This window comes from Struthio camelus, chromosome 7 (genome assembly GCF_040807025.1).
Source record: "Struthio camelus isolate bStrCam1 chromosome 7, bStrCam1.hap1, whole genome shotgun sequence".
NCBI lineage: Eukaryota > Metazoa > Chordata > Aves > Struthioniformes > Struthionidae > Struthio > Struthio camelus.
In genome coordinates, this window is record NC_090948.1 from 39279111 (window position 1) to 39298035 (window position 18925).

The 18925-nt window shown below is 52.7% G+C and overlaps 1 protein-coding gene across 4 annotated transcripts in view; it reads left to right on the plus strand.

The window, feature by feature from the left end:
• Nucleotides 1–18925, plus strand: part of LOC104145024 (collagen alpha-1(XIII) chain) — a 48254-nt gene that overhangs the window by 10945 nt on the left and 18384 nt on the right. For 2 of the 4 annotated variants that reach the window (XM_068951194.1, XM_068951193.1), the window contains 19 exons: nt 64–180; nt 694–735; nt 1505–1531; nt 1783–1818; nt 2450–2512; nt 3028–3054; nt 7550–7594; nt 9357–9389; nt 10213–10239; nt 10894–10956; nt 13058–13111; nt 13813–13899; nt 14554–14607; nt 14944–14988; nt 15633–15701; nt 15927–15950; nt 17277–17330; nt 17641–17685; nt 18021–18173. In XM_068951194.1, the coding sequence (XP_068807295.1) occupies nt 64–180; nt 694–735; nt 1505–1531; nt 1783–1818; nt 2450–2512; nt 3028–3054; nt 7550–7594; nt 9357–9389; nt 10213–10239; nt 10894–10956; nt 13058–13111; nt 13813–13899; nt 14554–14607; nt 14944–14988; nt 15633–15701; nt 15927–15950; nt 17277–17330; nt 17641–17685; nt 18021–18173 (1065 nt within the window). The remainder of the gene's footprint in view (nt 1–63; nt 181–693; nt 736–1504; nt 1532–1782; nt 1819–2449; nt 2513–3027; nt 3055–7549; nt 7595–9356; nt 9390–10212; nt 10240–10893; nt 10957–13057; nt 13112–13812; nt 13900–14553; nt 14608–14943; nt 14989–15632; nt 15702–15926; nt 15951–17276; nt 17331–17640; nt 17686–18020; nt 18174–18925) is intronic. The other 2 variants (XM_068951195.1, XM_068951196.1) reach the window with 2 other exon arrangements.

The window sequence follows — 18925 nt, forward strand, 5'->3', positions numbered from 1 at the left end:
TGGGGCGCTGGCGCCGCGGGTTTGCTCTGCCTGCTGATAACCCCTTGTTTGCACGGCCCGCAGGGTGAACAAGGACAAGCAGGAATACAAGGTCCTCCGGGCCCCCCTGGCCCACCAGGGCCTGCTGGACCGGCTGGACCCGAGGGAAGCCCAGGACAGCCCGGGCCAACTGGGCCGCCTGTAAGTCCAAAAAAAAAAAAAAAAGAAAAAAAAAAAGTCTTCATGCTTCCCCTCTCCCTAGGCTGCAGACAACTTCCGCCAGCCTTCACTGCCTCTTCTGAACCCGAGATAGCCGGGGACGGGAGATTTGCAGGGGGTGCGGATGCGTCCGGAGGAAGAAGCTCCCAGGAAGGAGGGCGGGCGGGAGGGGAGGCGGAGGTGCGCACCCGGGGCTCTTGCTGTCTGGACACCCACGTGTGAGAGCGTGACACCAGGCCCGTTTCCTCCTTCCCGGCCCCAGCCGCGGGGAGGAAGTCACACGCGGGGTGTAATTATCCCGCTCGCGGCAGAAACCTGGCTGGAAAAAACCATCGGTGCCATCCCTTGGAAGTCCTGCCCTCGTCCTGCTCTCGGGCTGGTAGCAAGCAGCCGGGGGGGGCAAAGCCAGAAGCAGCATTTAAAACACGTTGCAGCGCTCCAGCGGCAGGGGACAGGGCAGAAACGGGGTTAACGGGCCTCTCTCTTTTGGGACAGGGCGGAGCGGGAGAACCTGGGAAGCCCGGCAGAGATGGAAAGGTAGGTAGCGGAAACCAGCTCCGCTCCGGGGGGAAAGGTGGCACAGAATCACAGCACGGTTGAGGTTGGCGGGGACCTCTGGAGATCATCTAGTCCAACCTCCCTGCTCCAGCAGGGTCCTCTAGGGCACGTTGCCCAGGATCGCATCCAGGCGGGTTTTGAATATCTCCAGCGAAGGAGACTCCACCACCTCTCTGGGCAACCTGGGGCACAACCTCTCTGGCCTCTCTGGGGCACGCCGGCCCCGCAGCGCGAAGGGTTTCCATCTGCAGGAGTTTGCAACGCCTGCCGCAAGCCTGCTAGCAGGACAAGCCAGCCTGGCCCCCGGGGGGAAGCGCCTCTCCGCGCCCGGGGTAGAGGGGTTGGGGCTCCTGTGTGCGTCTTCAGCTCCCTTTGAACTCTAAAGAGCAAATGATCTATTTTCTCTCTTTAGCTTGTCAGGGAAAGCTGCAAAGCCCTGATTTGCTCCAGAGCTGCACAGTGCGCTGGGAACAAGTTTCCCAAGAAAAGCGAGAGAAACGGAAAAGATTTTGGAGCACAGCGCACAAGGCAAAGCAGCTTTTTGGTCTTCCGATGCGTTGCGGCAAGGCCTGGTGGGCCGCAGCAGTATGGCCATGGGTTCATTTAGGAGCATAGGTTAAAACAATATTGACCCACATGAGGAACAGATTGCGGGTGCCTGAGCTCGCCGGTGCAGATCGCCTCTGCACCCCGCGGTTCACACGGTGTTTCCTACGTCTGCCAACTGCGGTATCTGTTCTACCCACAGGGCTTACCTGGGCCTCCTGGACCAAAGGTGAGCGTGCGGCCTCGCTCGGGGGGAGCGGGGTGAAGGCGAGCCTGGGCGGAGAGGTGGAAGCTCTGCTGGGTCGCCCCTTTCCTCCTAGGGCTCAACCCGCGGCCCGGAGCGGTCGCCCGCGAGCCAAAGGTTTCTTCTCCCCGCGGAGTACCCTTTCGTCCTCGCATCTCTCCAGGGGAGAAGGACAGAGCATTCGTTTTCATTTGCCTTTTGCAAAACGATGTTACGTTTTCATTCGCCTTTTGCAGGGAGACGCTGGAATTCAGGGATACCCCGGCAGAAAGGTAAGAAGGGGGAGCGCCCACGTCCCTAAACGAACGCGGGGGCGCTGGTGCCTTGCAGGATGACGGCCGCAGCGCTGGCGGGTCAAAGGGGCAAGGAAGAGATGCTGCCGAGGAGGTGTCGGAGAAGGGGGAGGCGAACGTTCCCGGCGGGCGGGGGGGTCCTGTGTCCCCCGTCACCTCCCCATTGCTTTACGGGTGCTCTGCGGGCAAAACGGCAAGACCGGCGCGTTCCTGTCCCTGCAACGGGGGCTCTTCTTACGTGAGACGGCTTGTCGGGCTATCGTGGGCACCAAGCAAAGAGCCTGCCCTGATGGGACCTTTCCTGGGGAAGGTGGAGGGAAGGGACGGGAAAGCAGGGGAGGAAATCCTCCCCGGTGGAGGGGGTCAGGAGAGGGAAAAGAGCTGAGCCGAGCCGAGCAAAGACATTCGCTCTGACATAACCTAGCCTCGCGGGACCGTTGAGCCGTACGTTTCGCACCGGCAGCATCCTTCTTCCGGCATCCTGCTGGAGGGCGGCTGGGTGCGGGGCGCGGGCCAGCCCGCGCGCACCTCTGCCGACCTGTCACGGCTCCTTTCCTTGCTGCTCACCGCCCTCCGCTTCTCCCTCCGTTTCCTCTCTTCTCGTCCTCAGGGTGAGGTGGGCGAGTCAGGCCTGCCCGGTGCACGCGGCCTCCCCGGAGCTACTGGCCCCAAGGTAACCCGTAAACTCGGAGTCAGTGCGGTCCTCTCCCAGGGGCAAAAAGCCCTACTAAGGAAACACCGAGGGGTCGGGGCCAGAGGCAGACTTTCTGGGTTGCTTTGAGCCCCGTGAACAGAGAGATTTGCTGCTCTGTAAAGGGCTTGGGCAATTTTTGGCCGGAGTTCAGGCTGGGAGGCTGCGGATGCTCTGCTCCACGAAATGGTTTGGTGGTCGGCTGGTCCACACCCCAAAACTCGTAGGAGGCGTTAGCAACCTCCGGCATCCGCTCTGGCAGTATAAACGGCCTTGCAAGGCCAGGAAGGGGCAGGTTACAGCCAGCGTCCCGGCCGTTACGGTGTTGTCGAGAGCCGGTTCTCTCTAGAGGCCAGGGCTTGCATTTATTGCACGCTCCCTCCTTCAGGTGCTTTCTCTTTGCTCCTTGCTGTTAAGGTTGTGCCGCTTTTCTGGACTTCTTTTTGTGTTCACTGTTCCTCTCTGCGTTTCCTCTCTCTCTGTCTTCCCCTGGGCAGGGTGAAAAAGGGGACCCAGGCATAAAGGTAGGCATGCTAAATACGGCTTTCTAGCACGGTAGATCATCTGGGAGAGACTGCTCTTCAGACTGATGGGTTGCGAGAGGAAGCTGGGTCTGAGGCAGCGCTGTGGGCTGTTTAATGGAGTGCACATCTGTGCTGTGATTAACCACGAGCAGAGCCTCCCGGCTCCGGCAACAAAAGCAGCCTTTATCCGCTTGGTGGAATTTGATTCTCACCAAAGGCACTTCTCTGACTATGGGGCTTGCTAATGATTTGTGGCATCTCTCCATTTGATGGGACGGGTTGGGGTTTCCTCGTAAAATCTGGCTAGCTGACGCATCAAATCCACTCAAACTCTGCAACTCAGGCTGAGGTTTGGCACCAGGCTTTTCTGTCTCCGTTTCTGGATCCTTTTTACAGGCTCACAGGGCTTGTGCCCAGATGTTATCTATTTGGTTGAAGTTTACTCTACCCATATATTTAAAATATATTACTCAGCGTAGACTGTGCTTAAAACATTACAACGCTGGCAAGTGTTCATGATAGTCAGAGCATGTTGTGTCGTGCCGTCCATTTTGAACATCATGAGAAGAGACTGGTTCTATAATCTTTTGAGAGGCATTAGCAGTGACATATGCGTTTCAAGTATTTAGTATGCGGCATGCATCTTATTTAATGTGCAGCATATACGCTCTGTATTTTTTCCATCTGGGTGGATTACTATTTGAAGGGCGGAAAGGCTCCTCCAGAACTTAAGAGGGATGTGTTATACCGAGTTTAAAGAGAAGTTCTTGGGGGATGTAGGCTTTGGGTTAATAGCTGAATATCATGCGACTGACTTCCTACAAGAAAACGATATTCCCTCAGAAACAGTGCAGTGCATGCAAAGTCCAGCCATTCCCCCATGTCCGTCTTCACATCAGTGTAATTCCAGCAAGGGCAAAGGAATCGCTTCTGGTTTGTGCCGGTGTAAATAAAAGCAGAATAGCACCCGGAACCAATATGTTTGGAGAGCTACCTGTTTGCTGCTGTCTCAAGAGCTAGATACTCTCCCATTAAGCTGAACTGGAGAAAGAAGTTGGAGTATGGACCTAGGTGAGCGAGAAGGCTGGAAGGAGAAGCTACCTCCCACCCCTGCTTATACTTTTGTGTGTCATGGCTAGCAGGCACCTGCTCTGGTTGCACCCACATACAAGGACTAATGAGACCTTGATTCATCTTCTGGAAGTAAAACTGAAATTCCCTCATCGCAGAGGCAGACATGGGGGAAGGGGTTGTCATCTGCTATCGCAAGGCTGCCTGCACCGAGCAGAGAGAGCGAGGTAGTCCCTTCCTCCTGCGGCTTTTGCTCCCTGCCGCCAGTCTGCCTGTTCTTTGCACTGGGGCTCGGGCGAAGGGGAAGTCTCCAAGCCTCCAGTGGTGTCTCAGGGTCATTTCCCCATGTGCTTATCCGCAGAGGCGAGTCTTCTCTGTTCTGTGTTAGAGGCTCAGTGCGACCCTGGAGGCATGCTCAATCCACCTGGGCCCTTATTCACCCCATTTCATAAAGCCTGGAGATGAATCCTGCCATGCTTTTTGTGGTAATAAACCCAAGCTGCAAAGGGCCACCTCCCCGGTCCCACCGCAGCCTATTTCTCTGTACAAAGACTTTCGTTTGTTACTGTCAGGACCACTTTTCTCTCTGCTTCCTTTCGCCTCTGCTCAGAGGAATTGAAATGGAAGTGCAGAGATATCCCTGAATGAGCAGCCGGTCGTCAGCCAGTAGCAGCTCCTGAACGTTCACGTGGTGCAGGAGTTTGCTGTCCTTGGAGACTGCTTCTTTCTATCCATCTTCCTTGTAGGAGGGTCGTTTGGGACTCCAGAAGGCTTTTAACGTTTTCACCTTTGGATCTAGTTACATAGACTAGCTGCTACCTCCGCTCTATTTTGAGAAGCCCAGGTTAAGTACTGCAGCTGAACCATAGCTGGCCTGTCCTGATGGGTTTTGCTTAGCATATCACTACTTTTGCTGGCAGTGAAGAACATTTCAACTCCTGCCTCGTTGAAGAGGCTTACTGGTTTCACACAAACCCTTTGTTCATTTGATAGCCTCCCCCTCTCACAGCTCAGGGGTGAATGGAACATGTGATTTTATTTATTTTATTTAAAAAAAAAAATCATCCCTCTCAGCTGTTTTCCCCTGTGGCCACCATTTATACTTTGATCCTATTGGCCTACACCTGTGTTTCATGAAAGTCATTAGACAACTTGCAAGTGTCATCAGGTGGGTCCTTCAGAGAAGGCCCCCAGACTAGCTATCACATTCAGCTGAACTGACGTTCGCTTCCTTTTTTATTTGGAAAAGTCCTTAGGACTTCTCCACGGCTTTTCCTGATGCTCTGAGGAAAGAGCAATGCAGAAACTGGCCACAAACTTGCTCAATAACCTCCTCATGATCTGTCTTTCACAGCAAGGAGAAAAAAAGAGGGGACTCGGTTTTAATCGGCAGCCTGTACCTAGTCCCCACCGCTGCTAACGAGCTGATCAGCATGTGGCCCCTTCTGTTGTGAGTAGCACTGGGTGGATATAAAGCTGCTCGCACAAAGTGGGTGTTTTTGCTGTGAGCTGGAAGGAGGTGATGTGGTCCATCTCTTCTCGGGGGAAACACAGAGGTATTTCCCCAAGCAGCCTGAAGCTTGTGGAGGGTTGCGAGATGTTGCTGACCCCTTTTCTGGAGCCTAGTGGGACCTGAGCTGGGAGGTTTATCTTTCATGCCTGCTTTTGGTGAAATTTCCCAGCTCCTGGTCTGGCTGCACTGTTCTAGTGCTGCCTTTGGCTAGTTGCTGCTGCCTGGCTAGGACACCCGGTGTGGTGCTTCCTAGGCCTGAAGGGCCCAGAGGGATCACTGAGTAATTAGTATGGTGGGTACTTGCTGTATCATGGGAGCTTTCAGATATTTAGAGGTCTAAAGATGTTCTGGAGAGCCTGCTCCCTCCCACCGAGGTGGCTTTGCTTTTTCAGGGCTGAAAAATTAAATGGGTCTTCTCTTCCCGCAGGTCCTTCCAGGCAGGTCTCTGGGACGGGGGGTTGTCTTCAGGCAGAGCTGCTGTGTGGAGCCAGGCTCCCCAAGCGTGTGGGTGCCTCACAGCAGGAAGCATCAGTCTCACCTTGGTCTCTTTAAGCATAAAGACAGGGAGTGCGGTTGGGAAGGATGAAGTGGGGCTACAGAGAGTGGTCCTTGCTTCTCTAGCTAAAAGCATTCATAAGCATTAGTGTACTCTTTTATGTCTGGAAATGCCCCACACTGCGTAGGGTGGGAGGCAGCTGCTCTGCCTGGGCCAAATGTATTATAATGTTGGTCAGTACTTTACAAAACCTAGTCAATAATCCAAATTGCAGAACGTCCTCTTCTGAAGCACAGGTATTCCCGCTACGTGTGCCTTCCGAGCAAAGACTAAACACCCAGCTCAAAATAACAGCGCTAAGCAGACTGTCCAAAGATAGGCGATTGTTCAAGACTGTCCAAGATTTTTTTGTTGCACATGAAAAATACAGTACCAATACTGCACAAGGCAGGCCTTGGATTTTGTGTTTTTCCAAATAGGCTTGTTCACCCTACAGTCCCCGGAGGCTGGGCGACTCTGACCCCTGTATCTTGGAGCATGCTGCACCACAGGATGTGGTGGTGGGGGGATAAAGGCTGTTTTTTCTCTTCCAGCTCCGTCTCTTGTCTATGTTATGACCTCTCCCCTTTGCCAGCCTTTTCCCTGACTGAAACTCGTCTTTGTAAAATTTGAGCTCGGTGGCTATGTGCTGTTGTTACAATGAACTTGTCAGAAAAGAGGCCTTTCTAATTCTATCTCTAAATGTTGGGTGTGATCCTGACACCCAGCTCAGCATCACTGTAAGCTTGCACTTCTGCTTGTCCAGATGAACCAGCATAATCCCATGAAGGATGTTTCTTGCAGTTAGATCCAGAACATCCTAAATGTGCCCTGGTCTTTGTGGAGCTGGTGACTTACACAATTCCCTGGATTTTTAGATCCACCGTTGGGTTTTCTCAGCTGGGAAATCCAAGTTGCCCCGAGAAGATGATGTTTTTTTAAAAAAAAAAAAAAAAAAAAAAAGCTTTTGGAGGAAAGCACTGTATTTCTCCCTGCAGTTCAGGATTTCAGGGCTGGCTGGTAAAACATCCTGCTGGGGGAATGCACAGAGGTGTGAGGGGCAGTGCCCAGCGCTGTGGAGGGGCTGCATCCTTTGGTGGTGTCGCCCTCCTCTTCCTCCCAAGGTGAGGTTGCTGCCACCTCTGTGGTGGGGCTGGCATTGCAAAAGAAGATGGACTTTGCTTGGGCTGCTTGCCGCAGCTCTCCAGCGGGGTCTGTCCAGCTGTAGTGATGGCAGACAGCTGTGGCTAGTGGCATCTGTGCTGTGAAAATGAGGTGGAGGAAGGGTTGTGCCTCTGGCCCTGCGCACAGAGCCCTGGGAGGACTCATGTCATATCTGTTGCTTTCTTTTTCTGTGTTTCTCGCTGCACTTCCAGGGGGAGAGAGGCATGCCAGGGCTGCCAGGAAGACATGGCACTAAGGTACCTTGCAAACAGTGGAGTGACGTTTGTCTGCCTGATCTCGCCCATGCCACTCAACTGTCCCTGATGCACAAGCATCACCTGGATTGATGTGTGTGTTCGTCAATGACTCTCCTCAGCTGAATTTTCTTTCTGCTTCTAAAATGCAAAATGTAGGGCCTAATTTATCATGGAGATGGTGGTGGTGGTGGGGGGAAGTATTTGCCGGAACAAATGGCATGCCTCATCTGATATGCTGTCTTGCAACATCGGGCTCTAATGCTTTATGCTAGCGAGAGCAGCCGATCACCAATGTTTCTAGGGAATTGGCATTTCGGTGTCTTGGGAACTGTGACTGCCGCAAACTTCAGAGCGATGTGTGTGTTAGTCCACTGCAATCAGTCGGGTTATGCAAGCGTGAGCCTGGACTAACGCGCCAGTGAGTCAGGGTCAGTGTGCGTGAGCAAACTCGCATGCGTGTGCGTTGCAGTTCTAGAATGAATACTAGAAAATAACATCATCTGCATTCGCTGCTGTTTTAAAGCCAAAGAGTGAGGAGCAGGGACCCCAGATGTTCTGTGAAAGCCTAACCCAAGCCACTTTCTGCACATAATTCCTTTCATGACTCTAGCCCATAGTCACTAAAATCTACTGACCTCGGAGACGTTCTGGAATGCTTTTTCCCCCTTTTATTGCATAGAATCCTTGATCTCCATCTTCTGTCCTTGTGTTTTTTAGCTTTGTCCCTGATTTCTGTTTCAGAAAGCTGAGAGGTATGATCCTGCTGCTCTCTAGCTCCCCGCTCCTCCTTGTTTGAACTTTTCCAAGCTCTTTTCACTTTGAACTTGGCTCTCGTTCCTCTCTGCCTCACGTGCTACAACCCAGCCTCTCTCGCTTCCCACCTTCTAACACTATTTCACCTCTTCCCCCCTCCTCTCCTTAGACCCTTGTTACCCCTCACATTTGCTTTTGTAACTGGACCCCTTCACCAGGACCTAACTAATACTAACACAGGGCATACAGAGATGTCAGAGCAAAGGGTTGATGCCGAAGATCTGCTTTTTGCACCGTTGCTCTTGAGGGAAACGTGGCTGTCCCCGCGGGAGCACCTGTCTCCCGGGGTCTCGGATTGCAGGGGCAGGCTGGATTTCACGGTGTCGCGGTGGCGGCTCGCTCGGCTGTGCACAATGACACCCGGACTGCGCTGCTTGGACGTTGTTGTTGTTGTTTTGCTGGGTGTTCTTTTTTTTCCCCTGTGGTGGCTGGCTCCAGAGCTCTCCTGAAAACATGTGACTGCAAGATTTGTCTTCTGTGACAAAAACAGAATGAGAGAAATAGCAAAGCCAAGGCCCTGGGGTTGTGAGCTGGCATTCCTCAGGATGCTTGGATTAACGCGTCTGGGGTCGAGCGCTGCACTGAGTGTTTGGTCCTCAGCCTATGTCCTTGCATGCCTCCGTTATTTGGCGCTGTTCTGTTGGTTGGGCTTGGCTTCACTGTAAGTGGCCGGGCTAAAATCTGGGGGGGGGGGGGTCTGGGAATCTGATTTTCCTGCTGGGGTTGAGCTTTATGGAAAGCAGAGCCACTGCCACAGGTGAACAACTTGCACAGGAAAGGAGGATGCGTGCTGTGTGGTGTTACGACGTTTCTCCTGAGCTTTGCAAGGGGGGGAAAAAATGTGGATTTTACCTTTATAGCTCCACCTGGCTGATACTGTCTTGTAAAGCATGTGCCTGTGTCCTCTTCATTTCAAACAAGGTGTTCTCGTCTTTCCTCTCTCTTGTAGGGCTCTCCTGGGATGGCTGCTGCAGGGATGAAGGTCAGTTCTACCCTACTTTGCAATGCCCGAAGTAGGGTGTGTTTCGGGGCTCGGGCTGCGGGAGGAGAGTGCAGGGCATGGGAAGATGGTCAGACAGCTCCCACTCAAGGGCAGTATCAGAACTGCCGCCGCTTTTGGCAGAGGAAGCGGGTCCCATCTCCATCAGCATCTCTGCTCCGCTGCAGAGAGCTTGGTGCCCTCGCCGTACTCCACGGCAGTGTCGGGGTGGCAGCGAAGCGAAAGGTGAGCCAGATGGGCATCTCTGGCCCCTAGGTGACCAATAAGATGGACAATGACAGAAAAACCTGTTGTGATCTCCTCCAGCTGCCAGGGGAAAGGACCGAAAGGAAAGTTAGCTTCAGGGTTGGTGGAGGGTTTCTCTCCTTGACACCACTGTGATGGCACACTCACACAGCCCGTTACGTAGCCCAGCTGAGACCACGGTCTCGCTCTGCTCCTGGGCAAACCCAGCCAGGAGCAGACAAATCCCTTAAAGCCCGTGGATGAGCCTTATCCTGTTATGATGCTCCCTTGTACCTGGTAAATCATCTCTTGAAACGCTACAAGGTGGTTAGTCAGAGTTTCATAAAAGCCCCTTGTCTGCAGCTTGCTGGGTTATTTTGCAGCAGCCTAGGAGCTGGCTAATGAAGATAAAACAAGCTCCACGTGCAAGACCCGCTATGTGTTTAAAGCATCCTCATCCCTTTGTCCACAAGCCCAAAGCTTCCATAAAGGAATGCCTTCCTTCCCCTTTGATAGCTCTAGGAGGCTACCTGCTATTTCTTCCTGCTCTCACTTTTTCCCCCCATTTTTTCCTCACCAGGGCGAACCGGGGACTCCAGGAGAAAAGGTACTCTTGGAAAACACTGGTGCTCTGAGTCTGCCCTTCTGCTTCACGGGTGATCCTTTCCTCCTAGAGCGGTTGAGGGAGGCGAGGAATGGCCCTGCACTTCCCAGCACCTAAATCCAGGCCCCAGCACAAGCAAACCGGCCAACAGTGTTCAGAGGCAGCGAGTGAGAGGGGGGCAGTGCCGCGGAGTCCCTCGCGCGCTGCCTCGCTCCGGTGTCTGTGCAGACGGCAGTCCCCTCCAGCTGCCTTGTCTCCCTACGACACAAAACATGCGCGGGACGCTTAGCAAATATGTTCCCTCTCCCCCTTCCCTTGACCCCCTCGAACTCCAAGCATTTCTGTGCCCACCGGAGACAGTCCCACGTTGCGGCAGGGACCGTGGTGGGCAGGGGGGTTGTTTTTTCCATCGCGTGCCCTGTGGACTGTCCTGTGCCGCCTCTGGTGCCCAGCCACCCCCCGTCTCAGCATAGCGTGACCTGGTTTGAGTTCCTGTGGCAGGCACAGTACAAAAATACCCCATCGCTCTCCATCGCTAGGCAGCCGGCTTGGTTTCTGGACAGCTGGCTCCTCTTGTTTAAGACTTTTTGGGTTATGTTACAGCATGCCGCAGCCATATAATGGACTTCTTCTCTATCTCTTTTCTTCCCAACCAAGGGAGAGCCTGGAGTCCCAGGGAGGATGGGCCCCCCAGGTTTGCCAGGGAAAAGGGGGCAGCGGGTAGGACACTGCGTGTTTGGGCTTGGTTTGCTGGCACTGCTGCGCTGCGCGCCCTGAGAGCGGGAGCCCGCGTTGCGTTGCCTTGCCTTGCCGTGCTTGCAGGGGGTTGTGCGTCCTCTTCTGGCCCTCGCCCCCTTGGTGAAGTGTGTTTGTGTGTTCCTACTTGCAGGAGATGGGTGGGCCGACAGCAGGCAGGGCCCGGTGGGCTCACTGTAGTCTTGTCCTGGGAAAGCCTGAGGGCAGCGCTGTATCTTTTGAGTCCAGATATAGCACCCAAAACAAGGATCCCATAATCTGACCTCCTTCCTCAAGCAATCTGCTTCTTTCCACCATCAGCTGGGCAGCACGGGATGTTTTAGTAGCTTCCTGTGTTCCTACACCCATGTAGCCCTTATGGGCATTTGCCCTAACCTCGTCTTTGGACAGGGAGCAGGTATACCAAATGCAGAGCAGGGCAGAGTGCGGGATTCACAGAGGCCTGGGACAGGATTCGAGATGGTCAGGGGGAGATATCCTCACAAAACCTCTGAAGGCTAAACTTATTTTGAACATGAGATCCTGCAAATTTTTTTCCTCTTTCTGGACAGAGGAGTGTTGGTTTGTAATAGCAACGTGCCTGCTCAGGTGGTGGGGGGGGGGCAAATTACCTCAGAAGAAGGGATCGCTGCACTTCAGAATGGTCTAAAACAAAGATTGTTGCTTGCCCGTTAATTTCCATGGAGCCACTAGTGCATGCCTGTTCTTGGAGCATCGATGCAAGTCCCCTGCATGTCAGATGTGTTCTTGTGAGCTCTGAGATTGGTGTGCTCCTGAGAAAGGAGAGCAGCCAGCCCTGTGCAGGCCACAGCATGGCACCGGGAGGGACTCCCTTTGCTAGCCATGCCGATCGGGTGCGCTCCCGCTGTGGAGCGTAGGCACCTGCTGGGGGTGAGAAGTTTTGACCTGCTCTTTGTGTGTGCATTATTAGTCTTGGACATGTGGACTGCAGGTAAGAACACCTTTCCTTCAAGGGTGTGTTACTGCATTGAAAACAACTCTTTTTGGTAACAAAGAAGCCTCTGGTATCACCACCCTCTGCTCTGGCAAAATGCAGACTCCAAATGGGATGCTGCAGCTGGAAACCATGCGTTCAGCCGTTGCATGGAATGGGAAGGACAGAACTTAATTTCCCAGAGAGGTCACTATCTGAGCCCCAGTGTTCAAGGAATGATCCAAATGTCACGGTGAACTAAGCAAAGTCACTTCTCCAGGTGAACACTGGGTGCTGGACGCCCTGCACTCTTGCTTCCCCCGTGACCTTCTCCACACTCGGCGTGCCCCACGCAGCTCAGCTTGCAGGCCTTGCTCTCCAGGCATCCTACCAGGGGTTTTGCACCATCATCTGTGTTTGTCATTTTCCTCACGCCTGTTTTTACTGCTTTTCATCACCACCGTGTGTCACAGAGCTTGGCTGCTGACTGAGACACTGCATGTCTTTGGAGGGGGGTGAGCATGATGAGCTGGGAATTTGGAGTTAGGGAACAGGAGCAGGAAATAACCTTTGATAAGTGTGGGAATGGTGGCTGGCTGTGAGACCTTTGCCAAAGCGGTGTCACTGTTCAGCATACTGAGCAGGTGTGAAAACGGCGGCTCAAGCAAATGGACCACTTTTGTGTGAAGAGCTGAACTCCATCAGGGTGTGGAGCAAGTCCTGCACTCCAGATAAACTGTTGCCTGGGTGGATTATTTTTCTTTCTGGATACATAGAGGGAGGAGAGCTCATGATGAAGGGCTGGCAGAAGGAAGAGGGTTTAGCAGATCAGGGTGATGAGGAAGGTACACTGAGGGGATTCTGGATCCCTTTCCCACTCAGCTTCCTTTGGAAAGGAAGGGAAGGGATGTATATCGCTTTCTCCTAAGCGATAGGAGAAAAAGTTCTCCTGCCCATGCAGGTACTGCAGGCAGGTGCCTGTTTTGAAACCCTTAACTACTGCTAAAACAAAACTCCCCAGGGGAAAGGAAAGAAGTCTGAAACTAGGAGCAACTTTCTTCCTTTGGCTGCTCTTGCAGGACAGTGAGTCTGCAGAGTCAGGTCCTGACCGTGTCTGTGTTTTGCCAACAGGGTGAGAAGGGCCGAGCTGGCGACCCTGGGCTGCCTGGACTCCCAGGCCCAAAGGTTTGTATTGTTCTCCGATGTGCAGACCTCTCTGATCCCCCGTCCTTCTCTCCTACACTAGCTGGGTGCAGCCCTGCGGCTGGGATGCGCCCCCGTGGATGGAGATGGTCCCCATGTGTTTATAGCTCACCACCACAGGGTACAGCAGCACGCTCTGCAGAGCTCAGCTGAGTGCCGGTATGGGAAACCCCAGGCAGAGATATGATGGGGCCACACAAAGGATGCCTCCTTGTGAGGAGCTGCATGCCCTTGGACCTGCCTTCGTGCAGCGAGGGAGAGGCTGTGGCCCTAGGAATGTGACCGGGAACGGTGTTCCAGTGGTCCCACTTCAAAAGCGCACCTTCAGCTGTACTGTGGCATTTCAGCTTCCTTCCTGCTCCAAGACCCGTGCCTGAGGGAGCTGCACTGCTGTGCTCTGCAGCCAAGTGGATGATGATCCCAGGCGGGTCTGGCAGGGCTGATGGGGGGAGCCCCTGGACACAACCACGTTGGCCTGGTTCCTGGACGCGTGACTGGTGGCCCCAGAACAGAGATGTTTCTGGGCTATTAAAAGGCGAGGTAGTGTGGGGAGAGGGACAGGACGGGACTGATAAACGTTGTTTTGGGCCCTGCTCTGTCTGTCTTAGCCAAGAGTTTGGCAAGTGAAAATACAGAGGTGGCGAGACCAAACTGATACGTGGTTTGTTCTTCCTCGCATGCAGGGAGAGAAGGGAAATACTGAGAATGCCTTGGATGGAGGTAAAGGGGAACCCGGCCCACCAGGCTTGCCTGGTCCCCCTGGACCAAAGGTGAGTGTTTTCCCTCTGGTGGGTTGTGTGTTGCGAGGGACTGTGCCCGGCACAGGGTGTGTAGGAAGTGGCGAAGCTAGCGTTCATCTGTGCCTGGCTCTAAATACCTTTTGAAGGGATATCAGGTTCTGCGTGGCACTTTAGTTTGTTGTTTTAAATGCTGAAGGAGAGAAAATTTATGATCCGCGCTTCTGGGTGGAAAATATGCTCCTTGTGTTCAAATAAGTCCCCTTTAGACTCTGAGAAAACAGTCCCTCAATTAATGATGGCCTCTAGTCCCATTGCAGTACCTGAGGCAGGACTGTGAAACCCTTGGAGAGCTTCCTCTCCCCTCCTTCTACTGCCTCAAGAAATAATGGCCCTAAAATCCTGCTCCTTGGCCAAGGACACCAAGAACACAGATCTGAGGTCCCATGTCAGATGTGTTTGTTCAGGCTGCACGCTTACGATCAGATGCTTTCCTTCAGGTTGAATAACCCCTCAGTGCTAGATGGCAGAGAAGTCACGCCAGGAGATTCTGGTTGCCCGAGGAGACAGGAGCTTGGCAGGGACGCTCGGGCTAGTGCAGTTCTTCCTCTTGGAAATGAGGAGCCAGCGCTGGAATTGCATCCTTTTCACATGTTACAAACCCACCCCTTTCTCTCTTTGTCTCAGGGAGAAGCTGGTGATGTTGGCTTGCCTGGCACTGCAGGATCCCGGGGGGAAAAGGTACAGAGGGCTTCCATACAATGCCGTAGGGGTCCTATCTCATGGTTCAGGAGCTGCAAAATTGTTCCGCCACACGGAAAGCTTAGCTGAAATGGAGCATTTAAACTGAATTATTTAGGTTGCAAGAAGCAGGTGAAAAGCAGAAGGTTCAGCAGAGAAAAGGACTGGTTCTGAAGACTGGCTGTCCTTAGCAGCTGTACCCACCATCTTGCTAAAAAGCTGGAGGAGCCTACCTAGCCACGGGCCGTTTCAGACGGATAGCGGAGAGCAACGGCTCCTGAAGCTTAAGCTTGTGAAGTAATAGGCATTGCTAACAGCACGTTCTTACTGTTACAGGGAGAACCTGGTGCACCCGGAGAGCAGGGACCCATGGGCCCACGGGTAGGTGTCCCTTCACAAAGGCTTGATGAGTTTTGACCCCCCCCCTCCCCCAGGTGGTCCCACTATTCTTAGACTCCACTGATGGTCTTGTAGATTGGGCCTGGGCTGTCTTGACAGATGTTTTCACTAGCGTTGAAGTGTTCATAGCTGGATTGGGCAATGCCCAAGTTTGAGACAGGCCAAGTTTTCCACTCCATACCTTCATCAGAAGGTGCTGTCTGTAGCTAGGTCTGGAGTGCAGCCTCCTCAGGGTGACCTCATAGGAGGAGGCTGGCTCGGACACTCCAGTCTAAATTCAGGCCTTTGGCATATCGGTGAAAGGCAGCAGGAGGGTGTTTGGTGCATGCCCAAATCCGACAGTCAGCTGGGTTGAGCATGTACGAGTCAGTACGTACTTGAGCACGTACGTGCCATACCTGCTGGCTCTGAGTCATGGTGTAGTGATGAAGGCTCTTTGGGCTACGTTTCTCTAGCACTTACTTTGTAAGTGCTTTAAAGAGCTTCATTCAATCAATGCAAAACGGGAGAGAGGTGAAACAGGCCCCTCCCTCCAACACCCTTTTCCTTTGGTGAACCACAGCTTTCGGGCTGTTCCGTGGGAAGGGCAATCCTTAAGTCCTGACTAGAGATTTGGTATTTCACAGGGCCCTAAGGGAGAGCCTGGGAAGGATGAAATGATGGACTATGATGGTAACATCAGTGAAGCTCTGCAGGTGAGAAACTGCCCTCCTGCCCTGTGCAGTGACTGCCGGGTTCTTTTCTGCGTTCCCTGGGAAGTGGTAAACCTGGAGTGATGTAGAGCTGTTTCCTCGGCAATAACAGCAGTGAAAAGTACTTGGCTGCTCTACAGTTGTTCATTTTGTGGACTCCTTGCTCGTTTGGACCAGTGTGATGTTTTCAAATGGTTGTTTCATTTTCTCTTTTTTTATGCTTTTTAGGAAATACGAACTTTGGCCTTGATGGTAAGTCCTTAGCTGCGTACTTTGTGTTTTAAGCAAGTAGCTAGGTGTTCGTCCTAGGCAGGTGACTTGACAACTCTGGTACTTCCAAAACACTTGCCTTTTCCTGTTCTGAGCTGGTGCTGGGGCAGTGCTGACAGCTGAAGGAATAACTCATCTTGCCTTCTGATCTTGGCATTTTAATAATAATCAGGCCCTTAATTTCTCTGCTTTAAGAGGCAGTACATGTAGTTCGGAGAGTGGGGAAGAGCAAGCGGGGATGACCGAAGTGAAGAAAGAAGGGGCCTTGTAGGCTTTGCAGAAAAGCTCATACTGGCCTCCCATGGTGAACACTTACTGTGCAGGGAGGGGAGGTGCATTTTCACTGTGGATAAGAATAACTTGACATAACAGTCCTGTACAAAATCGATGAAGAGTACAGCAAAGTAGTTATTTGGAGATAAAAAAGAGGAGCAGTGACCTTATGTTTCATTTCTAAGGACAATATGAAACTTATCTGGAAGAAAAGCTGGAGCTCTAAAATGCAGGATGCTGGGTCAGGACAAGATGGTTATAAGCAGCACCGTTTGGTAGGCCACACGGCTGTCTACCTCTCTTTAAAGCAGTAATTACCAAGACTGATTCCACTTGAGGAAGCAAGGGAAAATGGGGTGAAGTAACCTCCACCTTCATCTGCGCACCTGGATCTTGGGAAGTCGTGCGCATGAGGAACTTGGGTGTCACTCAGAATTTCCACAAGGGAATGGTTGTCAGTGGTCTCTGCCTAGGTGTCCTCTGTGGTGGTAGTAGGCTTGTCTTAAGCTGGGCCTCCCAACCTTTGCCAGAATTGAGGCAACCAGAGGTGGGGGCCCGCTTCTAGAAACCGAGATCAGAGGACTCTCGACAGGATAACAATAATATTTATGAGTAGATTTGCCACACACAGAAATTATTTGTTATCTAGTTCTACGTAAGCTGCACTGGGCATCTCTGAAATGTAGTATTTCCTATGATCTCTATTCTAAACTTCTATCCCTACAGATAGGAGGGAGGGAAAACCTTAAGTTCACCTCGGTGTCAGCAGCAGATAAATAGATGTGCTGCTGTGGTCACTTTTGCTTTCCCCCATGGGGGAATAGAGAAATACATGTCTAAAATTCACTTTGGTCTGGTCCTGCAGCTCACTCAGGACCCTCCGCTGTTCAGCTGCAAATGCAGCTTTAGGTGTCCCAGGGGAAACATGTTGCGATTTCCCCTTAAACGCAGAGGAGCCGTTTGGTTTCAAAACAAGAAAATAATAGATGCTGTGGTCACATTCTGAAAATGATTTTTTTTTTTTTTTTTTAAAAGGGACCCCCAGGACTTCCAGGTGTGGCTGGACCTCCAGGGCCACCGGGGCAGAAGGTATTTGCTCAGTTGCATATGGGAATTAATCGCGGTGCAGGATTGTGTTAGTTGGGGATGATAACATAGGCTACAGCACTGAGGCCCTGACGGCCTGTCTGGGTAGATAAGGCTGGGGAAGTTCCTCTGAATTCGCAGGATGCTCTGCTTCACCAGCGTTTTGCACACTTTCTTTTCTGAGACTGTAAATTATGGAAGTCAGCCCTTGCTGACTATTTCTGTAATGTCCATCCTTCATCATCGCAACTCCAAACAGAAGCAGTCAGAATAGTTGCTTTCAGAGTGTCAAAATAATGATTTTGTGCTTCAGGGTGAAATTGGTTTGCCGGGTCCTCCGGGCCACGATGGAGAGAAGGTAAGACAAGGTGTCTGTGGGTTGTTCTTTCCTTCTGCGGTCTTGTCCGGGGTGAGCGTGCTCGTCTTGTCCGTCTTTACTGATATTGCGCAGTTGCTTTTCTCACAAGGGGAAAAATACTTCTTGCTCTCCAAAAATGAGCATTAAAGGTTTAGCAGAGTCCTAACCTGTAAGGAGCAGCTGGGATGGCAGGACAAATCTTCTCTGTCCTGCCTATGACTCCTCAAATGGCATTATTGGTCAGTGAAAAGGGCTCTGGTCTGGGGACTAACTCTGCAGGACTAACCTTATTCTTATCTGTAAAAGCCTCACTTTGTCATGTGAATCCCTTTTAGGGGCCACGAGGCAAGCCAGGAGAAATGGGCCCCCCTGGCCCTCATGGACTGCCAGGAAAGAATGGACCGCCTGGAGTAAAGGGAGAACCAGGACACACTGGGGCCTCAGGAGAAAAGGGGGAGAAAGGAGAGCCAGGACGAGCTGGCTTACCAGTGAGTAAATTGGAGCCTCTCTGAGCACTGCTCTGAGCACGTCCGGGGTATGGGCAAGGCCCTGGGACCCCTCAGCTACTTTAGAGCCCCTCCAAGGCAACTGCTGGAGGCCGTTTGCTGCTGACGTGTGATGTGCACCAGTACAGATGTGAGGTCTTGTGTCCCTGGCAGATGAGCGTTGCCCCATCTTGCTGGGGTGAAAGTAGGGGTTGCTGTCCCCAGCTGCCTGCCCTGCTCTCTGCTGGGCCCGGTGCCACTTCCCCAGCTGCCTCGGCTCGCTGGCTGGCGTTTTACTTAAACGGAAACAGCAGCGTAAGCGAGCTGGCCAGGCTGTGAGCAGGGTGGCTGAGGTACAGGCACACGTGCCCTCCCGGGATGGCAACCGCATCTGATAAGCGCTTAAATCCCTGCCACTAACTGGGGCAGAGTGCCTGGTCTCCCAGCTTGCTTCTGCGTCAGCAGGTATAGCACAAGTTAAGAGCATTTTATGGAACGAGGTTCTGCCTATCTCTGCATGGTTCCTGGGACAAAACTCTGCTGTCACCATAGCTGGTGACAGGGAGCGATTTCTGGCATGGACTCCAGCAAACTGCATAACCACAAGCAGAATTAGAGGCAGGAAGGCGGTGCCCTCGCCCGCACTCTGGGGAACGGCATGTCCGCAACGGCAGGAGGCTGTCCAGGCGTTAGCGTATGGGACCGTCTGGGCTCAAGAGTGAAGCCCTGCATTTCCCTGGGTATCGGAAGGCTGG